This window comes from Ixodes scapularis, unplaced genomic scaffold (genome assembly GCF_016920785.2).
Source record: "Ixodes scapularis isolate PalLabHiFi unplaced genomic scaffold, ASM1692078v2 PGA_scaffold10__122_contigs__length_95168666, whole genome shotgun sequence".
In the NCBI taxonomy this organism is placed as follows: Eukaryota; Metazoa; Arthropoda; class Arachnida; order Ixodida; family Ixodidae; genus Ixodes; species Ixodes scapularis.
Window position 1 is genome coordinate 35,708,477 of NW_024609836.1, and position 27,468 is coordinate 35,735,944.

At 45.4% G+C, this 27,468-nt stretch overlaps 1 protein-coding gene across 1 annotated transcript; it reads right to left on the minus strand.

Annotated features, from left to right (window-relative positions):
- Nucleotides 1-491: 491 nt before the first annotated feature.
- On the minus strand, nucleotides 492-26,891 carry LOC115312620. Its single transcript, XM_029971468.2, has 4 exons — nucleotides 26,831-26,891; nucleotides 8,298-8,389; nucleotides 2,250-2,345; nucleotides 492-563 (listed from the first exon to the last, which is right to left on the minus strand). The coding sequence occupies exons 1-4, from the start codon at nucleotides 26,880-26,882 to the stop codon at nucleotides 492-494; spliced, it is 312 nt and encodes a 103-aa protein (XP_029827328.2). The 5' UTR covers nucleotides 26,883-26,891.
- Between the last annotated feature and the right edge of the window lie 577 nt (nucleotides 26,892-27,468).

The following is a 27,468-nucleotide window of genomic DNA, read 5'->3' on the forward strand; positions in this document are numbered from 1 at the left end:
CGAGAAGGACGACCCTATTTTCCTAGTGGGTGTTTTATGGTTTTTTTTTTTTCTATGATAATGAGATTCATGAAGGAGCGACACGCTGGTAGCGCTACACAATCCAGTTTCTCTGCCAAATTAAGCGGGGATATTAACGTTGTGACTTGACGTCATGTGATCTTTGCTGAGGGAAAGATGGGGAAAGAAAGGAAAGGGGAGGGGGTAGACGCAAATTCGGAGAGGAGGTTCACAGAAAAAGTGTTAGAAAATAACAAAAATATGTAAAATAGAAGTACAGTTACACAAACAATAAGCTTAAAAAAAAAGTGTGTGAGGTTTGTGCAACACACATTTCGAGCTCCGTCGTTTTTATAAACATGATCAAGTGTGTGTATTTTTTTCTTATGAATTATAGATATAGAGGAACGACACACGTTACTTTTTATTGATCAGTCACCGTAACCAAAATTGTTTCTTTGCACAACAACCCACAATTGTCAAAAAATGCTTTATGCACTCCTTTCCCAAATATCGGTCAGCCAGTCTCTAAGCTGTATTTTTACTTCTTCTGAAGTGCACTCCTGTAAAAGAAAAAAATGCGACACTAGTTTTATAACAATCAGAACACAGATATCACTCTTATAATACAGCTTCCTTTTGATTATAGAGATGTCTGTAATTGCGCAGCACTTTATTTTTAATACATTTTGCTATAAAAGATTCACACTGAAATACTCATTTAAATGTGCTTTTTACAAATGTGCTTTTTACAAAACGCGGATGATTAGATTATCATCGCGTTCCGCCACTGCTAGCTTTGCGACTGCCGCACGAATGGAAACTTTGGTGCTCTCCCAAGTTTCTCACGAGCTTTAAGCCGTTCTAAAATTCACTGATATAGTGGTTTTCGATTATGCTCAGCATGTTTTTAATTGAAATCATATGATTATTTTTAATAATTAAAAAGTTAATTAAGTAAGTTAAGTTAATTATCCGACTTATTGCAAAGATTAGCCACCCATATAATGTACCCCTTGGCCTTATGACTCTCCTGCACAAACTGTTTTAGTGCATCTTTTTCGAATGTGTTGTAATAAATGCGTTCGAATTAAAATGAAACATCCGATATAAAGTCTGTACCTCTCGAGTCTGGGCAGCGCCTTTATCAACCGTACAAAAATGTTTTACGGTTCGCGTTTTGGTTGTGCGACAATGCGCTTTTTCACGTTACTCGTGGAGAGTAATCTGGCACAATTACTTTATTGAATATAAATTTGTGAGAGTTAACAATAACAAAATTCTACGAGAGTATAATTCTTATAATTTTTATAGAAAACTAAAGCACGATCTGCGTTTTTTGTTACTATTTTTTAAACGTGTTGGTGCCGCGATTAATTCTATGTTGAATCACCCTTATAAACACCGTGGCTCGTGCATAATCTTACGCTGCAATGCTGTTTTATTCACCACACCATCATTACATGGACGCCTCTTACGGAGGCACTCCTTCCCACCGGCTGAGAGGAACAGGCATATTCTAGCAAACCATTTGACAGGACATGGTGTAACCGCTGAAAAGAAATTCGCCTCATCAATAGGCTTAAAAATACGGTATTACACGTGGCCATTGCCACTCAATATTTGCCTACCAGTCTTCGACAGGAAGGTCATTTGGCTATTCTAAACACTGAGAGGGTTCAGGAATTGTGACCGAATCATCAAGTTCGGGTTACGTGGGTGGGATTCATTCTACTATCTGAGGACTTTTTTGTAGTTGCCATGATCATGTAAATGTAGGCGTGACATAAGAGGTGTTTTAAGTCTCGTGAAATATTTCGCATCGAAGTTTGAAAGTAGCTGCATATTTAAATGATGTTTATACTATCTCTGCACCGACTGTACACTGAGATACAGGCAAATATGTGTTCATCTGCATGCACAACAACAACAAAAAAGACGACATAGTGTATCTTATTGAATGAGCCCAATGGAATTAAATATGGTTTGTCACATATTAAAAATATAGTTCGCGTGTAAAATTTGCATAAAATTATAAAAAAAAAATACAATCAGTTTTACCTCTGTTAATGCCAAACACATGACAATGCCAGAAATATTTTATACTGATCTGCCATGCTGCCCTCAAAAAAAGTAAAACTTAATTATCAACAACTTTATTTTTATATGAAAAAGCCGGGGTCTCGCTCCAAGGGCACATGTGAGAAAATGAAGCGCCCAGGCAGCAAGAGGCTTCCCAGGTGACTTACCATTTTACCGCCCGAGCACACCCCTTCTGGCAACTCCGTCGTTTCTCCCGTTTGGCATATCACAGTGCATGTTCTTGGATCAAAGGTTTCGTATTTCTGAAATACAGTTACATAATGTCACGAATAAAATTGTGTAATAGAAATATGTAAATAAAAAATAAATCTTTAAAATGTTCAACTTGGACAAAAGCGAAATTCCGAAGTGCATGAACTGGCGTCGCTTACTTCAATCTTGTTGTAACGACAGGATCTAGCTCAAGAGCAACGCTGACTGCAGCGGTTTTTTGTCTTGAACAGAGCAACAGGTTTTGGTACTCTTGTTGAGGGGGCACTGCTGATATCTGCGGGTGCCTTAACCGGCGGGTCAGTAGCCGCAAATGGGATTTATAGGAGACCTGACCGGCTCCGTGGGTAAAAATACATAGCCTTCTAGCCGATTCCGCTCATCACACTTCAGCATTGCTTGTCGCTTTATTTGACTTTCTGACAACACATTATTCCCCAGAAGTAGACATGTACACATTGGTGAACAATAATAATTAAATTCCCTTACTCATTACTCGAACAAAAAGTAACAGAGAACTGTGCTAAGAAAACCTATCGGGAATACGGGAACGCGTCCTATTTCATGACAGCGCTATCCTGGTGGCAGTCAAAGAACTGCTCTCTGACGTAGCGCTCAGTGAAACAACCATGCAAGTTGGGACAGCTGGCTAAATGTTGACATTGCGGCTGGACAGGAAAAAACAGAGCAATTTAGTTTGTGAGGCAATCAATGCTTTTAGCCACCCCTTCACTTACGGTGTATATAGGTGACTACCGAAATCGTCAATTTATATATGGCTTATTCAGTAGAAATATCAAATACCGATTATAGAATTCAATCACTTATAGTTTCAACAGGTATATTTTCGCCTCTTCGTGCACAAAGGTGGCGATAAGTATAGACTGGCCGCCGGAAAAAAATTGTGAGTTTTGTTCGCGTTAAAGCCGCAATTTTGATCTTGATAAAACGGCCTCCCTTGCGTGGGCTGTTTCATTGAGCTCTAGGTTATCAAGTACTTGTACAGCTACCGCCAGGGTAGTTATATGAAGTATCAAGTTATATCAGGTACCAAGTACTCATGAGATAAGACACCGCTTGCGTGTACTGGAAAGCTTGGTGAGCACCATAGGTTACTCGGCACAGAGATTCGATAGAATCACGTTACTTTTTCGCTCCTCTGGATGTTTCATTTTTCTGAAACGAGTAGCTGCCTTCCATGTTTCTGTCGATAATAATTCGTCATTTTTTTAACCACTCGTGGACATAAAACTTCCCACAACAGTTTTACTTTAGGCAATATTTACCCCGTTCAACCTTGTAGAACTACTCGCCCCATCCGATACCAGTAGAAGCAACGATATAAAAATCAGCGCCTTGATTTATTTTTGAAAAAATGGTTGCGCTTATAGAGACAAGGGGGAGGAACACACAACACGATCCCCTAGCACCAACTGTATAAGTTTTGGAACTCCGCGCGAATATATACTCTGCGCCATCACGCGCCACTCAAACAATCCCGTACCCCGCTGCTAATCGCAAGAACTGGTTCTCTTTATCTGCCATATCAATCGTAGCCACGCTGACGCATTTACCGTCGTAACTTTAGGTTTAGACCGTTCCAATAATTTCACTTACTGTTTTATTTTTAGGCATGTTTGTAAGCGAGTACGTAGTGAACACATTGTTGCATCCGCACTCATGACAATGCATCGACAGATGGCCATCTCGATGTCTGCCCACGTTTTGGTTATATTCGCGTAATTTCTCATGAACACATCTTTCTGTATGGCCTATATATTATTTGCCACACGTTAACGAAATCTCATACACGTATCCTTCGCATACAACAAACTGGTTCCGGTGCTTCCTCAGACAGATTTCCGGGGCTTTTTGGAAGGATCTATTTTTCTTAATTTCCCTTATGTTTATGCTATTCGTCACTAAGGTGCTTGTACTGTATACGTTCCCTAACACATTCCATAGCTCAAGTTTTTGATAGACACATTTTTTATACAATCTGAGACACAAGTTTTTCCGTTCTTCCTATTTATACCTTGTTTCACTTCACGAGGGACCTCAAAGGACACTAAGAGCCACCGAAGTCAACGTAAAGCTCGCAGGGTGTCACATGTTCTTCCGACACGTGACGATGACACCGTTTTAGGGCTAAGAAAAATCTGACTCACAGGAGGCCAACAAAAGTGATAGTATGAGACAAATAATGGGAAATTGCCGAAGGCATGCATCCACGCGGCAAAGATCGCCCAGCTGCTATACAACGCTTTCGGAAGGGCAACTGAATCTAGGAAAGTCGTGGACGACATTTTGATTCCCGACATGCACCTCCTGAGATTCTGGGAGAGGCGACGGCAAGCGATCCTTAGATACAAGAGAGAGAGAAAAAAAAGAGAGTCCTCAAAGGAGTCAACAAGCTTGCCACAGAAGCCAAGGAGTACGCGAGAGAACTGGATGAAAACCGTTGTTAAAACTTCTGCGAATCCTTCGACCACATCATCATGATGAAAGACCATTAGGGAGTCTTCAACTCGATGAGCAGAAAGAACAAGAGCGTCAGCAACGTTCCCGTTATCCTGTTACTTGCGGAAAAGGAAACAGAAGAAATTATTGAGGAAACGGGGGAACGTCTTTTTCCCCAACTGAATTAAGACTCATACCAGAGCATCTACACCCCTAAACACCTCGGGTCGGCGAGAGAACGCCAAAATTCTTCCTTTAAGGGATGGGAACTTGAGGCAGCCATTGGCCAGACCAAGAAGAACAGCGCGCCGGGCCCAGACGGGATCACGGCCGCCATGCTGAGAAACACGCCAAAAACGGCCAAAGACAAAATACTGAAGACTTTGAATAGGATCTGGCAGACCCGCAGATTTTCCCGACGAGTGAAGAGTGACCGCGGTATTTCCTATCCCGAAGCCAGGGAAACCGTCTACCGACGCAAATAACGCCAGGCCCATCTTTCTAACGTCGGTCCTGGGAAAACTCATGGAGCGCAAGGTCTTGGCACGGAAACAGCACACTTCAACCCCCAGCGATAGGGATATTCCACACAACTTAAACGGGGTTCAGGGCGAACCTTAGTACCAGGGGCAGTCTCACCTTGATCTACGGAGACTTGGTGGACAGACCCAAAGGCAGCAAGAAGAGGAGAGTCGTCGTGCCAATAGACATAAAGAAGGCATTCGATTCGGCGCCGCATAAGACTACTATCTATACGATGGATGAGTTAAGTCTGAATGGAAGGCAGCTCGACTTTGTCCATTCTTTTTTGGCACGCAGAGTATACAGCATCGGGGCCGGCTTCGCCACAAAATCTAAACACGGATGAACCAGGGACAACAGGGTCGGGGTCCCGCAAGGAGCTGTTCTATCCCCGATCCTATACAAAATAGCGCTGGCCCCACTTATTTGAAAGCTACACGAGATACAGGGACTGGGATTGACGGCGTTCGGTGATGACATCACGATCTGGACGAAAGACGGAGTGTCAGAATCTCAGAAAGAGACGTTGCAGAAAGCACTCACCACCATAGCAAAGTACCTGGCTGAAGCAGGCATGCAGCCCTCGCCCGAGAAGACTGTGTACGCGGTCTTTGAGAAAGAACGCAGTAATACCGACCTGGGGCTCACCTTTAGCGGCAACCCCATCGACAGAGAACCGCCCGTTAGTGTTCGAGGGGTAAGCTTGGTGCACAGCAAACAAGTTTCTGACAGATGGGTCAGCGAAATGTCCAAGAAATGGACACAGCCAAGGACTGAATTTTGTGCCAAGGGTCTCCCACGGAAAATATGAAGCTCGAGAAGAGGTCCCCAAGAGACTTGTCATGGCGGTTCTCGCCTTCAAAGTCATTTAGGTCTCCAGCTTCTAGACACTAAGACCGCCGAGCTGCACGAGGCCATCTACTTGCCGGATTTCGCAGACACCGAAAAGCAGCAAAATGATGCACATCGAGCCAAGCTGCAACGCACGAAAGAAGGGAGGAAAATTTGCCCTTACGTATGGATTCAAATAGACACACGGCACTCCATCCCGGCTACGAGGCCACAATGGTACATTTTCGACCTAACCCCGACAGCCAAACCCTTACCAAGAAACATGTATTCGAATAGAGATAAGGAGCGCAAAAAAACACAAAAAAACACCAAGCCAGGAAGCACCAGCGAGAATCCCTGACCTTGATTTAGGATGCTAGCTGTGTGCTGGTTTACACAACTGCCGCACTGCAGCCAGACACTGCAAAATGGTCTGCGTATCTGGGATCCTTCGAGGCAAAAACAAACAAGGCAATAATGCCACGCCTCCGCGGATTCCCAGAATTAACACACGCCATAAACTCTAGAGATCAAGGCAGTTCATCTAGGAATTCGCACCGCAGCACAAGCAAAATAAAGTTGTCTCCTCCACCTCCTCCATCCCTAGGCTCTCCCACAAAGATTGGGAGTGCGAAGCCCTAACAACACTGCGACGGACCGTCATCGAGCTACTGCCAGTAACGGACAGACCAAGGTTTACGGCAGAGCGTGCACACCCGACCGGGTACGCGGAAAGGAGAGCCAGGTTTCTGATAATTCTCTTGGAAACGTGTCCCAGAGCAACGCCTCCTAGATAACAAAGCCGTAGTGCTAAGAGAAATATCGTCATCAGCGGCGGCAAATGCTGACAACAAATTGAACACGACGATTACGTCAATGTTCGGCTCAAACTTGATTTGAAGCCGAGCGGTGACTCACCACTCGTTTTCAATCTGTGTCCAACGTTGGCGTTCGCCGGTGACGCAATGATGCCAGCACTATGGCTTTGTCTGTTGACCAAGGGGAGCTCAGGATCTGGAATACCACCCCCCTCCGACACCCCGAGCCTGCCGCGCAGCATCTTTGCTCATGGGATTCACAATTGCAGTCAGAACCATCGTCACCAACAAGAGTCATTTGAAGATCGTCCAGGCTCCCAGCTACCGGCGGCGCACGAGCAGACAACCAGTGATTTCCCTACACACCCCGTAGGGGTGTGTAGGGAAATTGTTTTTCTTGTTTTTCTGAAGGCACTCCCTTAATTCGCAACGATCTCCTCTATTCTCAATGCCTCCCCCCCCCCCCCCCCCTAACCCTCCTCCCAACAATTTAGACATCACCCCCAATTTCAATTCCTGGGGAAACCCCTGCAGATAACCTGGATATCAGGTTGTGAACTCGTGGAGGGCTCTCGATTTTCAATACAAGTCAATTCCTTCCTTCCTTCCTTCCGGCTCGGCGGAGTGACGCGAAAGTGCGAAGTCACAAGACAAGCTACGAACTATGGATTGGCGCGTGTGTTCGTAGCGTTCATCGCGGTTCATTGTAAGGTGGAACGGAGTGTAGGCCTAGCACATGCAGGCCTTGCACACCGTCATGGTGGCGACTTACAACATTGAGGTGAGGCCGCATTTTTCGAGGAGGGCGGTGTCTCCCTTCGCTCTTTTAGGTTAATCTGCTACTGGCGCACCCGTGGGAGTGATCAGTGACGCGACCCATCTCCGGCTTAGACAGACCACCTACCCCGGTCGCGTCCATTTCCCGCAGGTTATATTAGCCGGCCCCAAAACCCCCGAGACTATAAGGGAGGCTCTGGTCCTCTTTTTATTTTTTTGCAGCTTCCCCTTTTTTATGAATTTACCTAGTATGGTAGCGTGGGCCCCTCCAGGTGAATCTGTCAGATATGACATCTCCGATATTTTAGTCTTTCTTTTTATTGTTTGGCCGACGTGCAAAACGTCCTGGCGTAGTCGTCAATAAACACGTCATTCTACGGTCCAACAGACATCCTGTGTTTGTACGTGGTATCTTCCCCCCCCCCTCCCACACACACACACACTTTCCGAAAAAAAGAGGGGAAACCCACAACAATCAGAATTTTTTTTTTTTTAAATAAGGAAGCCACCTTGGAATATCAAATAAAAAAATATCTATTTTCTGTTTAATTGTTTTCTATCCTTTCAAATACTCACAGTTTCTTGCTCAGAGCATATACTGTCTCCGCCTTCTCTAATTAATAACTCGCATTCGTTGGAAACTTCGGTGTATGAAGAAAACGATTCCCCTGAAAAAAAAAAAAAAAGATTGTGAATGAAGTTATTAGTTCGCTGGATAATGCCAACAGCTCACTTGAGCTAAAAACGCAAACGATTTTATTTAACTTTTCCTTTTATTTTACTGTTCCTTTCAGCTTCCCAGTTTACATCCCAGGTGCAAACGGCTCATCTCATTATCGTATGTATTTTGATTAATTACATTATCAAAACCATCGCCTTATTTTTTATTAGAAGTGTATAAACATTGATAAGTTAGAACCATTTTTCTGCTTTGTTCACCAATATTACTGCTACTATTTTATATTAAGGACTTCCTCGCTAATGTGTGCACTTTGTTGTTGTGTCTAAAAGCGAACTGCCGCTGTTAATCAGTAAGTCCGGCGCACTTTCCCGATATTAGGATCACGACGGGTTTAAGTGAAGGAAGTATACCTAAATTACGAAGTGGCAGTTTTTTTATGTTTTTTTTTTTAATTTTGTAGATATCCTATCTCCAAATTTTTTTATCGGTGGTTTACTGCGAAACCGGAACTACCGGCTATAGCATTATGGCAAGCCATGTGATCAGCTGCATGGTCGACACGTGACGCAAAGTTCGTATTGAGGTACCGCGAAGCGTATTACCTTTCTAGTCGCAAGAGCAGTTTCGATCAGATAGGTAAGAGCTACGGCTTTTTTACTTCTTTGCTCTGCAGATATCAAACACCATCTGTACCATACATTAATAAACGTTCATAAATTTACCAGCTGAAAAGGAAGTCTGCCACGATGAACCTATATTGCAGTTCTTCTGAGAAGAACTACAATCTTGGTGAAGCGTTGTAAAAGCAGATCGTAAGCCCGCGCTTAGCAGGAAAGAACTAAACTATGGCCTTCAGCGAATGCCACCTTCGGTACAACCTTCGGCACCACGACGCACTTGAGCCAGCAGAAAGTCAATAATCTTTGTGCGCGATCGCTGTAGAGTACTTAAAAACTACGACCTCTAAAACATAACGTAACAAGCAGAAATCGTACGCTGGGACGGCTGAAAACGCAGCATAAAACATTGCGAGAAAAGTGGGAGTACGCGCAAGAAACCTTCTAAAAAAATGAAAATAACATCAGGGCACAAAGGTGCTTGATAAGTAGCCAACAAGCTGCACGCCCTCCGAGTAGTTTGTGGTAGCATTTTTAGTATCGGTTTTAGGGTGAATTGCGGTTTCCCATTAGTATAATAATTTGACACTGCTCGTATTTAGTCTCCGTAAGTCGATACCAGTCATTTAATTTGGTTCGACTTTTGAGCAGAGTCACCCTTTCATGTAGGAAGAATGTTTCATAATTTTTTCGTCCAGGGCTGTCGCTTTTTTTATTCTCAAATTAAAGTTTGCAATCTCCTCTTTTCCAGGGCGCACAATTCTTCGATACACTCGTCACCAGCGGCAATTCCCTTCCGTTACCATTACCGGTGCACCCGTCTCTTCATGCCGTCCTGGAAGAATGAGGGCGGCTGTTGACAAAACCAAGGCCACTCTGGAGGAGTTGCATTTTCAAGATGTTTTGCCTCACCAACCTTACAGCTCGGACCTCGAGCCAACAGACTTCTGTCTGTTTTTCAAGAGAACACGGTTTTTGCCCAGAGTGTCCAACTTAAAGTTTTATTGGCTCGGTTGGGGTTCGGGTTCACGGCTTTTGGTTCAGTTCCGGTTCAGTTCCGCGGAGCAAAGATAACGGTTCGAACCGGTTCGAACCGGCTTGAACCGCTAAATTGAGAATATATTTTCTGCATTGTCCCTGCCATAGGCACTAGGGAGTTTTAGCAAGTCGTTTTTCGAGCGCACGGTTCCGAAATAACGAACGGTGCAGCTGGTCCGTTCCGTGAAATCGTACGTGAAATTTGACATATTTTAGCGAATCGTGAGGCTGGCGTAACCGTGTAAACGATGACGACGATTGTTTTTGACTGGTGGCGCCATCTTCTAGTAAACATGTGAAACATTCTGCAACGTGCCAATCCGTGGCGGCTCGTGTTTCTGGAGTACGACTGATGTAAACAAGACGGCCGGCGTAACATTTGCCGGTCGCACTTCAAGACCTGCGAAGCTAGATCGAGTAAAAAGTATCTGAATGACCGTGAAGGTATGTGATGTTTCTCCCTCATCTTGAACTTGAACGATCGTTCACGTTTTGTGCCGTCGAATCAAATCATTTCGTCTGCTCGCGGTCGCCACGGCAGCTAGTCTGCCCGGAGACCGCAAATATTTAGCATGCGCTGTTTACAGCATGCACGATCGCTTACCATTGTGAGCAGTCCTCGAAATGATTTGGTTCAACCTCTCCAATGAAGCAGAGTAACAGGATGGAAAATCGCCTCCCGCTGTCCTAAGCCTAACGCTCGACTGGATCGGCGAAATCGGTCGCCGAACCGACCCCTATCTTTTTTTTACCCGAGTCGTGAACGGTGCTGGCTGCGTTGCGATGACGACTCCAGCGGCTGGAGTGGGAGAAAAGAACGAGAAGAGACTACCGACGCCCCGAACGACTCGCACGCGCATGCGCAGTGGTGTCGCCGATGCGTTCGAGGACGAACCCTTCGTCTGGAAACGACCTGCTAAACTCCCTACTATTTACGCCGTGTAACGATTAACTATATAGTTTTTTTTTCCTATCGTTTGTGCAATCCTCTTCAGATTTCAAGAAGGAAAAATATTAAATTTTGTCATTTAATTTCGACACAACAGTGAATATAAATCTACCCTAACATATAGAACCTCGTGTTTATACGACTCAACTTGTTAGCCACAGTCACATATATTGTACCTGAATCAATAAGTTCTTGCAAAGTGAGGTAGGTCGCCTAGAATAGCCGTGATTGGTACAACTTTGCATCGCAGTGTTAAAAGTTAAATCGTGGTTGTGCCCTTGAGCTAAGGAATTAATTACAGTGCATAAAATTATGAAATAGGCACCTCGTCACCACATATATCATCAACCATACGATATACGTTTCACAATACGCAAATGGTGAAGACACAAGTGAGCTCAAAGCAATACAATTTCCAAAATGTCACGAAAGTTTTAGGACATGTCCTTCCAGTGTATCTTTTATAGAAACACTGAGCGGAAATCACAATGCTTGTTTTATGACCAACCTTGTTTGACTTTACGCTCATCTCCGTAACGCAGGCGACGAATCATGCAGAAAGGAGTGATTTAACTTGTACCCCTCTAATTTATAAGCACCTTCGTACTAAGATCGAATCTGGCATTAAATAGTGCTTACCCAAGTGAACATTTTCTTATATAATAATAAACTGACAGAGCTTGGATGTTTATGTTTGTTCTTGACACGATACCGGTCAATTTAATTAGCAAAGAAGCATCAACCTTGCTAACTGATGACTTTTTGTTAACTAGAACAAAGTGGTATTTCATGCTCTACTCGATATAGCAGCTACTTAATTGGACACTTTCTGACGGCTTGCGTGCGTAATTGTCATAATTCCACCCCGCGTCCTTGTGACAGTGCCGCTCTGCCCTGTGTTTTGGGGGGCAGGATCCCGTCGAGCTGCAAACTTGCAGCTTTTTTTCCTGGCCCCCCTTGTCACATGTGTGTAAAAGCGCTGTGACAAAAATAAACTGATTCTGATACTGTGTATTTTGCTTTTTCAACCCACAGACACATAAAAGTTTTGTTCACTACATAAAAGAGGCAATAAATAACTTCTATATGTTGGAGAAGTTGTATATGTACACTGTAAACGACTTAATTTTCGCGAGGAACTGATTTTCGCAAACTTTGCGAATCGCCTGCAATTCACGAAAAATAGGTTCCGCGAACAATTCCGGCAATATGTAAACATATTGGAATTTTTACTGCGATTCCACCGCTTCGCGAAAATTAGAACCCGCGAAAATTCCCAAAACTTCGGCTTTGACCTAAATCGCGAAATATTGAGCCCGCGAAAAATATAAGTCGTTTGCAGTATGTCAAGAACAGGTAGTAATTTAAATTAGCTTCAAAATAAGAAATTAATTTAAGGCCTTCCTAAATTAATTATAACGTTTGTATTGAGGATAAGAACGCCGAAAAATATTTGCAGAGCATCTTTCAGGTAATTTTGGGGTATATTTACTTATAATATATATATATATATATATATATATATATATATATGAGAAGAAAAAACCCTTAGTGAAAACAGCAACAACGGACGATTTAATCTTCGACGTTTCGGCCGGAGTCCGGCCTTCCTGACGAAGGCCGGACTCCGGCCGAAACGTCGAAGATTAAATCGTCCGTTGTTGCTGTTTTCACTAGGGGTTTTTTCTTCTCAGTTATATACCCACGCCTTCGGCCTCCCGCCACCATGCCCGTTTTATATATATATATATATATATATATATATATATATATATATATATATATATATATATATATATATATATATATATATATATATATATATATATATATATATATATATATGGGTGGTTTCATCTCAAATCGTGCAGGCAAAAAGGGTCGAATTTTTAATTTCGATGAAAAAAATATATGTTATGCCGCCGTTTCTAAAACCGCAGTCGACACAAACCGCAAGTTCGTCAGATTTTTTCTTCTCGACTTATGAATTTTTAAAGAGGCCGCGACGAAAAGCAGTGTTTTTCACACCCGTCGTGGGTCGGATGTTTCGCTTCATCTCCCGCCATGGATTTTCAGTCCACACTATATTAACTTTTTTGAAGCACTCTGTGGACACATTTAAAAGGCTCCAATACCATGAAATAATTTTAGGCCTTTTGCTTTTTTTCTGTAAAAATGTCAAAAACGCCTCCTCGGTCAATTGTTGACGAACTTTGACAATTAATTACTGGCGATCTACTTGGGTTACACCGATATTTTTTATGTCCGCGGAGAGCCCAAAACACGCTCCTTTTATTTATTATAAAATGACTTGGCTGTATAAAATATCCTTTGCGGTACGTTTACGTTAATATTATGCAAAAACCAAAAAGTACCATTTTTGAAATTGATTTTCTCAAAAAACCCATTTTTTATTTTTTTTTATTTTTTGTTCAAATGTAGATATGATAGTTCTCTACACGAAAATCAAGCCTAGAAAGTGTATATTTTGTTTGTATGTTCTACATTTAAGCATCAATATCGTACAAAAACGTGTTTTTACGGCTCGAAATGGACTTGCGAATTGCGCGTCTTCACAAGCTTGGAAATAGTTTTTTTCTTTTTTTCAACGTTCCCACATAAAACTGAAATACAGTATTTCCACCCTGATATATTTATTGATTATTTAAATTTTATTATAGGCGGCAAGCTACATCGGAGGAGTTCCAAAAAGAGAAAGCAACACTTCTTAACAGACCAGCAGGTGTCGTAAATTTTTAACGTGTAGGAGTCGGCAGACGTCTTATTGATTCGGGGCCCTCATTGGCCTGCATGAACGTCTCGCCCTTTCGGAGCCAGCAGATGACCACGACCTTTCGCTCTCGTTGTGTTAGATGGGACGGCCCGTGACAGTAAAGCGAGCAGCGCACCCTGCGTCACGAGGAGTGAAATGGTACGATTGTTTCGTTGACGCGGCGAACAGTGACAGCCACCCAGGAGGAGTCTGTCAGAGTATTGCACAAGGGAAAGCAAAGGAATCGTTGCCTGAAAGGATGAGGACACCACGGCCTTACAATGTCGACGGTCAACAACTGTTGTGCCAGCCAAAACAACGCCGCGTGCGCGCTAAAACCGGCGGCGCGGGACAGAAATCCCGCAGACGCACACACGAAGATGGGCCGGTTTCTTTAGGGATGTGGGGAAATTTGAAACCAGCCATCCGTGCATGCGTGAAACGATGCCGCCTGTTTGCCCTAGCTTCGAGCGCCCTATCCTTACCTTGAAACGGCCGTGCTCTCTCTCTCTCTCCGGGGAGATCCGATAGCACCGAAGGGTTATCTATTAAACTTGAGGAAGAAAACGAGAAGGGAGTGTTTAAGTTTAATTATCCTCACCAACCCGCTCGTTCTGTCCTTATAAAGGGTTATCTCTTTTGGAAACAGCAAAGCCCGGAGACTGATATTAAAACGAGCGTGTTGGTAAATATGCTTGTGTTTGTATTCTGCCCGGAGACTAGTTGGGTCGAAGTCAGCCTCCTTGTCAAGTATAACCGTTTGTGAAGAGTGGGCTTCTCTCGAGATGAAACGTTAGCGCCGGCTGACGTGTTCTTTTGAAAAAGGGAAGGGGAAAGAGAAAGTTTGAGTAACTGCAGAAACTACCTCGAAAGCTCCTCTCCCGATGTGAAGCTTGAAGCATAGTCTCGGTTACCTTCTCGCGCATCGCCTGCTGGAATCTATTCTTCACTTTCTTTCGTACAGCCACTGTTCCGCACAGCCGTCGTGGATGTGCGTAATAGAGGGAGGAACAGATTCGAGCATCATGTGGACGCCGTCATCCTGCCAGACTTCAATGTCGTGGGACCGACTCGTCTGTGTTTCTTCGCCCCGCTGAACTTTGTTTCTCGAATGCGACTTTTTCTGAACGTTTTTTTTTTGTTGTTTTTTTTTTCAATGTTTTCTTACTAACTGTTTGTTAGCACTGTTCAGTTGTTGGGTTTATTTCATCATGGCGGAGCGGCCTGGCGGTGATGTAGAGAGCGTGTTCGCACGCATTTGGTTGCGTCCCGTTTAGGGAATGCCCGGGGGAGTTGGTTTATGTTCTTGCTATATGCGGCTGAGTTTTCCCGTCTTTATTAAATTATTGATCTTTTGTTTTGTTTTACCTTTACGTGCCGTCGACATCTTTGTCTGACTCTCCACCAGGCGTGGACCTATCGCCTTGCCACCGCTCGAACCTAAATACTTTATTTTTTTTTTTAACGCAATTTTCGTTAAGATCGGAGTTGGGCAATTTAATTCCTATTTATTTATTTTTATTTCCTACCCCTCTCCATGACACACTCTCTGTGTGTTTCGGACCGTTTCTGTGTCACGACTTTTGTGTATTACGGAAGTGAAAGGACATTCCCTGGTGACCTGTGCGATGTGCGGTGAACAAGCCCCAGTGTTTGGTTTCGTAAAGAATTGTATATAATATATCGACGATGTGGTGACTTTCTTTGTCTTAGTAATATGACAGGTAATAGCTAGTCGTGCTAGTTTACTTTGAAAGGTTTATAAATCGAAACAATACAACGTCTGTGCCTTTTGGTTATTGAAAGTCTACTAGGCCTGCTGATTTGGTTAGATATGTATCTTATGGTTCCCGCTCTTATCAAAACATACATAAATATTCAATATCACAAAATACGTTTATAATTGATTACAAAATGCAGAAGAAAATTCAAGAAAACTTTTTCACAATTCATAGAGACGCATGGGTCGCTATGTCTGACTTAGGTCTTGCAAAACAAAGACGTCTTTTTCCGATATTGAGGCCTAAATATAAAACATGCAAACAAAATATACATTTTCTAGGCTTGATTTTCGTGTAGAGAACTATCATGTCTACATTTGAACAAAAAATAAAAAAAATAAAAAATGGGTTTTTTGAGAAAATCAATTTCAAAAATGGTACTTTTTGGTTTTTGCATAATATTAACGTAAACGTACAGCAAAGGATACTTTATACAGCCAAGGCATTTTACTATAAATAGAAAGAGCGTGTTTTGGGCTCTCCGTGGACATAAAAAATATCGGTGTAACCCAAGTAGATCGCCAGTAATTAATTGTCAAAGTTCGTCAACAATTGACCGAGGAGGCGTTTTTGACATTTTTACAGAAAAAAAGCAAAAGGCCTAAAATTATTTCATGGTATTGGAGCCTTTTAAATGTGTCCACAGAGTGCTTCAAAGAAGATAATATAATGTGGACTGAAAATCCATGGCGGGAGATGAAGCGAAACATCCGACCCACGACGGGTGTGAAAAACACTGCTTTTCGTCGCGGCCTCTTTAAAAATTCATAAGTCGAGAAGAAAAAATCCGACGAACTTGCGGTTTGTGTCGACTGCGGTTTTATAAACGGCGGCATAACATATATTTTTTTCATCGAAATTAAAAATTCGACCCTTTTTGCCTGCACGATTTGAGATGAAACCACCCATATATATATATATATATATATATATATATATATATATATATATATGGGTGATTTTATCTCAACTCAGGCACGGATTTAGGGTCGAATTTTTAATTTTGACGAAAAAAATATATGCTTTGGGGCAATTCCTATAATAAAAGAAGACGCAAACGGTTATTTCGTCGGATTTTTAGTTCTCAAGTTATGGACCGTTGCAGCGGTCAAGGTGGAAATTTATGTTTTTCCAGGTGCCATATTTCACTCCATCCCTTTTCCCTAATTTTTACGCTACATCAATATAACTTTTTTTGAACACTCTAGACATAGGCTTTTTCATGCTAATTAAGCGTCTAGGTCATAACATTCTTAACGATTTTGTTTTTATTTGTCAAACCGCCTCTCTGTGACGATATTTGACGAAGTTCAGCAAGCTGTGCTGTGTGATCTAATCAACATAGTTTTATGATCTTTATATCACTGTAAAGCACCAATTATGCTCTTTCTTGTGCGTATAATATCAATATTTTTCCTCAAGTATGTAATGCGCTACATGTGCCTGAAAAACGAATATTTCGAAAAACTAGCAAGTTTGGAGTCGATTTTCTAAAAAACCCCACTTTTTATTTTTTTTTTCATTTTTTATTCAGAGTTAGTTAATATAGTAGTCTATCAGGAACTATCAACAGAAATTGTAATATATTGTTTGTATGGCCGCTATTAAGACTCGAATCTCGTGCTATGAGCGTTTTGAACGGGACTTCGCACAGGCGCTTTGCTGAGCAGAATTTTGGCCAATGTAAAGTTTTCTACTTAATGTTAGTACTTACCACAATATCTGAGCGTAAAAGCAAGTGAAGTAACAATATTTATCCTTACAATATTTATTTACTTGGCACTGGGGTGATTTGAAAGGTGTGTGAGCTTCGCCTTATGTATTGACGGAGAAGTACGTAACATCTAAACTCACGGACAAACTTAAGTCACGAGGGAAAAGTCTAAGTAACCTGGCATGAATCGCTGCAAATATAAATGAAACCTAGACACATGACTAACGCATTTGAAGCGTTACACGCCACGAAATGCTCGTCCTTACACGCCACGAAATGGTCGTTATTTTAGGAAAGAGCCCGTATGTGCACAAAATAGACCGTACTTCCCAAGCGTGAGATACTAAATCGCACATATGTATATGCACTGCATCTCTGTTTGACATAAGAAAATATGACAATTACATATAAAGTTCGGAAGTTTAAACTCAAGATGCGACACGTAACCAGAGAAGGGAAGTAATATTTTATGTTGTAGCCTAAACATGTTCATTTCATAAAATATATCAAAATTTGTTGACCAAATGTCTCATATACTCCTAATTAACATAAAATACACTCAAAGCTAATACAAATATAAGCTTTAAAACGAATTGAACACCACCAAATTCCGTCTGGTTTACGGATAGACGACGCAGTACCTTTTCAATACTACGCGGCGCTGCTCACACAAAAACAGTGATAAACACCTGGAATAGGGATAGTCATCTTTCGACGAAGCACATTTCGAAACAAGAGGTTGATGCAATTCTGAGCCAGTTTTCGCTTTGTCCAAATTGTAGTCAGTTCAGTGTCAAAGTCTATGGCGCGTCGTCTGATCACACAGCGCGCTCTCACAGGGGGACAAGGATGAACGCACTGTTGAAACGGTCCGGCCTTTTCACGGTCCCACCATTTAGCTCTGTCTATTCTGGGGTTTGGTAAACTCCTTCTAGGACCACATCACCTCCCCCTTCCCCCATTGCTTTGCTCCACACATGAGAAGATTGGATATGCCTTTCGATAGGGTTACCTTCTCCCACCCCTTCCTTTTAAGCTCCCGATAACGGGACAGCTCCTCTTGATTGATGAAGAGAAGCGTTATCCCCTTGATTTTCTGGCCGAGAGCTTCAACGAACGTACGCGCGTTAGTTATGGAGCTCAGCTCAGTTGTTTTCAAGTTATGCAGTGACGCATGATGCTTCAGCACACCACCCACTCCATCGCTTTTGCCGTGCCCTGACGCCGAGTATATCCACCAGCTGACAACAAACTTCTTCTGAAATTCGTGTAATTGGTGCCGATTTTTGAAATGGCTTGGAGCGCCGTCCGAAACATAGATTAGCTCCAAAAAAACGGGCAAGAGTTCCTCGAGCCTGTCTTCAATCATTATAAATAGAGCGCGTGTGCAGAATCATGACAGGTATCGTCACTCACGACGCCGAAACTTAGTGTTCCCTACGTGGTCGTCGCAACGCAGGTGAAGATTGTCACCATCTTGGTTTTCCAGCGGTATCCCTGCACTGCACGTTGGTGCACAATACTCCAGTTTTCGGCGAGATCAAAGTAGAGGACTACGACACGTGGCTTCACATTTGCTTTTTCAAGCCATATTGCTCTCTGTTGTGCGCGCCGAATATAATAGTGGGGTATGTATTTCTTCGTCCACTTGTTGAGTTCGTTAAGAAAAGTAGTGGCCTCCAAATGTTTTTCACCAACTCGCCACCAGATTCCCACAGTGCCAACTCCAGTTCATCTTCAGCGCTCATCCCTAGCATCTCGAGGGATATGTCCTTCCGGTTCGAACAGGCTTCACACCTCAGCAAGAAGCAGTTTTAGGAAGGATTTTCACAAAGAAAAATTTTCTGGACGTCTTCAAAGGTCATGGTCTTCCCCGCTGCATTTGACAGAGATGTCAGACAGAGTATGAAGTTGGCGCAGCATAAACACACACACACTCTACATGTACAGGGTGTTTCTTAACCCACTTGGGCCGAAGAGAATAAAATTTGGTTAGGCCCATTTTTGACTCGGGATTGGCCGCCTTGAATTCTTTGTAGGTTTCCCTAATAGATCTCGTCATAAATCGCTTCGTGACGAAGACTTCCTGACCATCAATAAAAAGCCTTACGACATCCTTCTTGTTCGGGCTTTGTCTTGAGCAGTCTTTCGCATCTGATGTGTAGTAAGTCAACGCAAGAGCGACATCGTTTTCGTTGAGAGCATGTCCTTGGTATGGGTCAGGTGACGCCCAGACCCCCATTTTTTTTCAGCTTTCTTGATTGGTCCAAAGCATGCTTCGTCACTTCAGGAATTGCTTTCAGGATATCTTTCTTTTTGAGGTTAGATGGAAAGAGAGTTAAGAGGCGGTAGCGTTCCAGCTGCGACGCGCTCTTGACGTAGGCTGCTCGTAAATTGCTGACCCAGTCGGAGCACGAGGAGCATGGATCTTCTTTGTCTGTGCCCGTAGGTTCTCCGTACACGTCACTTAGTTTACGACCAATTTTCTTTTTGAAGTCCGCGGTTATCTCGGATTTTTTTCGCTTAACATAGCCGGTACGACCTCGTGGGGTCACGCTAGAAGGGAGTTTAAGTGGTGTCACACTTACTTCGGCAGCATCAATTGCTTTAGACACTCCTTGGACCAGGGCTTCCTCGTCAACGAGTGATCTGTCCGCTGGTTTCAGGGATGATGACGATGAGCTTGATGACAACATTTCCTGTCCTGGCTTATGTTCTTCAATCTGACCCAAGAACATTGTGTAGCAGTTATTGCACAGAACATCTCCAGGGCTTACGCGCAGGGCGTCCTCAGCCGGTAGAACTTGCTTAAGAAAACTTAGGTTTAGCTCCGAGACTTGACGAAAATGGCGTCCGTAAAACACTATTCTCTTGTGTCTCCTCGAACAGTCGGCGCACACTTTCCGGTCTGAACTGAATAATGTATTAGCCATGGCAGTAACGAACACTTCTGGCTCTCTGAAAGCAAGAGCAGTTTTAAGTTCATCCAGCTCAGACAGCACGGAGGTAGAATGAGTACCAGCTTTCCGCCGTGGCTTAGGAATTCAAGTAAAGAGCCAGAAAGGGACCGAGAAGGCTATTATCAGTTAGAAGACGTACGAAGATTCGGTTTCATTTGGGTCCCCAATCTTCCCGTCGATCCATACTTAAACAATCGCTCTCCGCCTCGCGCGTAATCTGAGTGCCACGCAGCAGCGGCGTCTCTTTTAGTGCCTGCGGATTAGTGGCACGGTTGTGTTACTGGGGTGGCATCTGTAAAATTTCGGAGCCGAAAGCAAAAGGCCTCAGAGGACTTCTCTAACGATCTGCATTCCCCCGTATTGGGAGAAAAAGGTGCGCTCGCACTTGTGAATACGGACTTCTAAGTAACTTTTTTTTAAGAGCACTACTAAAAATTTTTTTTAATGTTTATGGTTGGATATTAGGTAACTGCTAGCGATAAATATAAAATCTTATATAGGCCAAAATTCTGCTCAGCAGAGCGCCTGTGCGAGTCCCGTTCAAAACGCTCATAGCACGAGATTCGAGTCTTAATAGCGGCCATACAAACAATATATTACAATTTATGTTGGTAGTTCCTGATAGACTACTATATTAACTAACTGTGAATAAAAAATGAAAAAAATAAAAAGTGGGGTTTTTAGAAAATCGACTCCAAACTTGCTAGTTTTTCGAAATATTCGTTTTTCAGGCACATGTAGCGCATTATATACTTATGGCAAAATATTGAAATTATACTCAAAAGAAAGAGCATAATTGGTGCTTTACGGTGATATAAAGATCATAAAAATATGTTGATTAGGTCACACAGCACAGCTTGCTGAACTTCGTCAAATATCGTCACAGAGAGGCGGTTTGACAAATAAAAAAAAAATCATTAAGAATGTAATGACCTAGACGCTTAATTGGCATGAAAAAGCCTATGTCTAGAGTGTTCCCAAAAAGTTATATTGATGTAGCGTAAAAATTAGGGAAAATGGATGGAGTGAAATATGGCACCTCCGATAGGCTGGAAAAACATGAATTTCCACCTTGACCGCTTCAACGTCCATAACTTGAGGACAAAAAAATCCGACGAAATAACCGTTTGCGTCTTCTTTTATTATAGGAACTGCCCCAAAACATATATTTTTTTCGTCAAAATTAAAAATTCGATCCTAAATCCGTGCCGGAGTTGAGATGAAATCACCCATATATATATATATATATATATGATTCGATGTTAGAATGTTCGCCGCACCGAACTTCTACGCCAAATGTTCCAGAAGCCTACGCGTGTACAAAAAAGGCGCCGCGTGGCAAGCCGCAGTCAGTTTCGCCCCAGCGTTCGGATTCTATACCCGTGGACCCTACCTCTCCGAAAACACGCCGGCCAAGTGGCATGCTCAGCCCCGGGAGGCTACCCTTCGCAGAAGACCAGACCAAGGCCCGGTCAAGTCGCCGTAACCAAGGTCTACCGCCGGAACTCGGACCCCTGCCGCAGAAATCAAAGAAGACCGCGACGATGACCACACCACCCGTCGTTGTCCTGCCCGTCGCCCCCCAATTTCCGACGCCCTTCCATGGCAAAATCTATAGAGACGTCGAGGACTGGATCCTTCACTACGAGCGCGTGGCCCGCCACAACAAATGGAACGCCGAGCAACGCGTCCAGAACCTCTACTTCTCGCTGGAAGGCACCGCGAGGCACTGATTCGAAAACCACAAGGCTTCGCTCACTTCGTGGGATATCTGCGCCACCGAGTTAAAACAAACCTTCTCGAACCAACACCGACGACAGAAGGCGGAGGACCTGCTCCAGACGCGGACTCGAGCCCCCAACGAAAGCGTGACAAGCCTCGTTAAAGACGTGCTACGACTGCGTACATGCGCCGACCCGCAAGCCACCGAAGAGAACAAGTTGCGCTTCCTAATGAGGGGCGTCAAGAGCGAAATCTTTGGTGGCCTTGTCCGCAGCCCCCCGACGATGATAGACGACTTCATGGCCGAGGCGACCAACATCGAGCGAGCGCTGTCGGCCAGAGCTGTGCGCTTTCAACGACTCGCCGGTGTGTCAATGGTTCCGGCTCTCTCACCACCTCGATCCGACGTCGTTCGGGATAAGCTCAAGAAACTACTGCCGGCTCCCAACCGCCCAGCTTCCCTCTCAATTGCCGAGGTGGTTCGAGAGGAAGTACAGCGAGTTTTCCAGCCGGACACTCCTATCATCGTTCTAGCTCCCGAAGAACCGGCGCTGGCGTGATGACCCGACGACACACGCCCGTTGGGCCGCAACCGCGACGTGAGCCTTCAGCACCGAGGAAACCGCCGTACGTCCACCCAGAGCAACCTGCGCCGAGGAAGACGGACGTCGGGAGGACCGCTGACCGACGCCCGCTGTGTTACCACTGCGGGGAAGCTGACCATGTGTACGACGATGCCCCTACCGGCAGATCGGGCTTCGCGGGTCCGTGTCGGACGCTCCACGCCCGAGGAGCGGAGAACGACCGCGAGACATCGAAGAATATCTGCATCGAGCACCATCTCCAGCGCCCGCTCCCTCCCGAGGATACCGGTCGCCCTCACCACGACGCCCCGCTTCACCGATGCTCAGGCCCCCACGCGAAAGCCTGCTGCCCCTCGCTGGTCGTCGAGGAAACTAAGCGCGGCAACCCCTGGAGGTGGTGTTGCCGAAGATAATCGACGCAAACATCCTCCACGAACGTCGGAGGGCCCCCACTCTAACGACGCCGCACGTAAAAACGACGCTCCTGCGACGGCAAAGAATAATCTAATCGTCGTTATCGACGGCCACGACGAGTCGGTCTTCGTCGACACCGGAGCAGACTACTCCGTCCTGAGTGGGAGGCTCTCCCAACGCCTTCGGAAAGTGACGACGCCATGGGATGGTCCACAGATACGAACTGCCGGAGGGCACCGCATTACACCAGTCGGGATGTGCACCGTTCGCGTCGAGATTCACGGTGAAACATGCCCGGTGAAGTTCGTTGCTCTACGGGATTGTGCAAGAGACGTTATACTCGGCATGAACTTTCCCTGCGAGCACGGCGCCGTCATCGACCTGGAAGCCAACCGGCTGATACTGCGGAAACCTGTTTATGACGACCGGGGATCAGGAAACAACGTCGGCCGGCTCAGCCGCAGTGCTATCCGAGCACGTGAACTTGCCACCGCGCTCGAGTGTGCTGGTGCCCATCGGAACCCAAACAGCTATTCACGGAGACGCCCTGCTGGAAGGTAATGTTCAACTGCTCCTAAGCATAGGGATCGGTGTCGCCAGAGGCGTAACAAAGCTCCAAGATGGACGCACCGCTGTTCTTGTAACGAACTTCCGACAAGAGACTCAGCACCTAACAAAAGGTACCACCGTGGGGCACATCCGGGAGCTCCAGGACACAGCCGCAATCGCCGGAATCTCTGAAGACTATACTCCGCGACTTTTCTTGGCAATGCAGTGGAAGGTACGTCCCGCGTCCCTTCTCCCATTTTGAGTGTACGCAGGCTCTCCTCTTCTCCCCGGAAATGGGGGAGGAGGAGAGCCTGCGTACACTCAAAATAGGAGAGGGGACGCGGGACGTACCTTCCACTGCATTGTAGAGAAAACTTGTCGCGGAGTATACCCTTCGTCGCAACACGAGACAGCGTCATCCTCAGAGCTCGACATCGACCCAATAACCCTCCCCCTTCCCCACCGACGACAGCTGGCTGACCTCCTCGCCCAGTTCAATGAGTTCTTGCCACGTCATCAAAGCTGCGCTAAACGACGGTTGCGAAACATCGAAGTGTTACTGATGACAACGCACTTTATGTACATCGGTCACCGTACGGACTTTCCTTGAAAGAAAGGGAAATCATCCAGAAGCAAGTTCAGGAAATGCTTGATCACGACATCGTCCAGCCCTCAAACAGTCCGTGGGCTTCCCCAGTAGTCTTGGTGAAGAAGAAAGACGGAACCCTGAGGTTCTGCGTGGACTATCGCCGGCTGAACGCAGTAACAAAAAAGGACGTCTCACCGCTGCCCCGCATTGACGACACCCTGGATCGGCTGCGCCACGCCCGTTACTTGTCGTCGATGGACTTGAAAGAGCAGGTACTGGCAGATAGAGGTCGACGAACGAGATCGCGAGAAGATGGCATTCGTCACGCCGGACGGACTGTATGAATTTAAAGTAATGCCGTTCGGACTGTGCACAGCGCCGGCAGCCTTCCAGCGCGTTATGGACACCGTTCTTTCCGGCTTGAAATGGCAGAGCTGTCTTGTGTACTTCGACGACGTTGTGGTGTTCGCAAGCAAATTCGACGAGCACCTGAGACGACTGCGATCCGTGCTACAGGCTATCAAGACCGCTGGGCTGACACTCAAGCCTTCCAAAAGTCGCTTCGCCTATGGTGAGCTGAAATTTTTGGGACACGTTGTGAGCGCTCAGGCTGTAAGCCCTGATCCTGCAAAGACGTCCGCTGTCGCCGAATTCCCGAAACCATCAGACAAGAAGGCCGCCTGAAGGTTCCTTGGGCTGTGCGCCTACTACAGACGTTTCGTTCGTGACTTTGCACAAATTTCTGCACCGCTGACGAATCTTACGAAGGACGACGTGCAGTTCCAGTGGGGCAAGGAGCAAGAACAAGCGTTCGACGAACTCAAGCGAAGGCTCCAGTTGCCCCTATCTTCGGGCATTTTGATCAGTCTGCGGAGCAGAAATCCACACGGACGCCAGCAATACTGGTCTCGGTGCAGTTCTCGTTCAGCGACAAGAAGGAGCAGAGAGAGTAATCGCTTACGCAAGCCGGGCGCTGTCCAAGGCAGAAAAAAATTATTCAACGACCGACAAGGAATGTCTTGCAGTCGTCTGGGCAATAACCAAAATCCGTCCGTACTTGTACGGGCCGGATCCCGTTCCGCGTGGTCACAGACCACCACGCCCTCTGCTGACTCGCCAACCTCAAGGATCCGTCAGGACGCCTCGCCTGCTGGAGCCTTCGACTGCAAGAATTCGACGTAACTATTGTGCATAAATCCGGCCGCAAGCATAATGACGCTGACTGTTTGTCTAGGGCTCCAGTTGAACCTCCAATCTCCGGGGCCGCTGACGACACCCGTTTTCTTGGAGCGGTTAGCGCTACCGACGTGAGGGCACTGCAACGCGACGACGCGGAACTTCGCTCATCGACCACCTCGAAGGTCGAAGAGGCTCTGTCCCATGGGTCTTTTCTCAGGACCTACCGAGCTTTGTCCTGCGGTGAGGCGTGGTTTTCAGAAAGAATGTCGGAACCCGCGAAACTTCCTGGCTAGCGGTTGTCCCTACCAGCCTCCGAGAATAAATTTTTCAAGCGTGCCACGACAACCCAACGGCCGGACATCTCGGCTACAGCAGGACCCTTGCCCAGATTCGTGACAAGTACTACTGGCCAAAACTCCCGAAAACTGTTAATCTGCACACGCGGTCATGTCACAAGTGCCAGCGGCGTAAGAAGCCTCCGACGAGACCTGCGGGATTCCTGCAACCGATATCGGCCCATACTACACTTTTCCAACAAATTGGAATGTATTTGCTTGGGCCCTTCCCGCCATCGACGTCGGGGAACCGATGGATAATCGTTGTCACGGATTACCTTACCCGGTACGCGGAGACGAAAGCCCTTCCGTCGTGAACAGCGGTGGAAGTCGCCAAGTTTTACGTCGAGTGTATTCTCCTTCGACATGGCGCCACCGAAGTCTCGATAACCGACCGAGGGTCATCGTTCTTGGCCCAGCTCACGCAAGAGATCCTTCGGCTCAGCCACACCAGCCATCGTCGGACCACCGCGTACCATCGGCAGACCAACGGGCTAACAGAGCGGCTCAACAAGACGATCGCCGACATGATCTCCATGTACGTCGACGTAGAGCACAAGACGTGGGACGAGGTATTACCATACATCACGTTCGCTACAACGCCGCAGCTCAAGAAACGACCGGGTTTACACCATTCCAGCTGGTGCATGGCAGAAACTTGACAACCATGCTGGATGCGATGGTGCCCCATGAGCGTGTGGACGACGGATGCGACGATGCCCATGCGGTGAGTCAGAGAGCAGAAGAGGCACGCCAACTAGCCCGCCTTCGAATCCACGATCAACAGCGTGTCGACGCTCGCCGGTACAATCTTCGTCGACGCGCCGTCCACATCCAACGCGGAGGCAGAGGGTGGGTGTGGACGCCGATTCGTCGTCGCGGTCTCAGCGAAAAACTGCTGAAGTTCCACTCCACGGCACACTGGAAAAAACACAGGCACTAAAAAATGCGATGATCGCAGTGACGTTGCACTTTCGAAGCTGTTTTACTGGCTCGTTGGCTCGTAGTGTTGGCCGCACTCCGACGTCCGCTATCTTATGGATAGATTCCTTTCGAAATATACTGTCCTCTGTTGGCAGCTGTGAAATCCCTACACAATGCCAGAATAAAACCGCAACGTCATAGTCCGCTTTATACTTTTGGTTGGATTAGAACACACAATATATATATATATATATCAATATATATATTTATATATATATATATTTTTAAATTAAACTTACCGCTTAGAAAAGATGGTAGAATAAGCACCACGGCGAAAACTACGAGCTGCATTTTGCTCAATGACAACGTCCCACTGAAAGAGTAAAGATAATATTAATATAGCCTCTGAAGTGAACACATTTTTCGCAGAGTACTTTGTTGGCAGCTGTGAAATCCCTGCACAATGGCGGATTAAAAGATGGTAGAATAAGCACCAGGGCAAAAACTACGCTCCGACGTCGGCTATCTTATGGAATGACTGCGCGTTCCTCAATGCAGTCGCTCCACCACTGTGCAGTGGTTCCGACCCTCTAATAATCGGCACGTGACTTTTGAAAGGGGTCTTTTAAAACACTTGAAGAGTGCAGGGTAGAGCGAAAGTCACGTGAGACAAACTTTCTGTAGATTCCTTTCGAAATATACTGTCCTCTGTTGGTAGCTGTGGAATCCCTACACAATGGCAGAATAAAACCGCAACGTCATGGCACACTTTATACGTTTGGTTGGATTAGAAGACTCAAACACATCGGCAGAAAAAGGTGATGAGTGCAGTGACATTGCACTTTCGACGCTGTTTGATTGGCTCGTCGGCTCGTAGCGTTGGCCGCCCTCCGACGTTCGCTATCTTACGGAATGACTTGCACGCTTCTCGACGCCA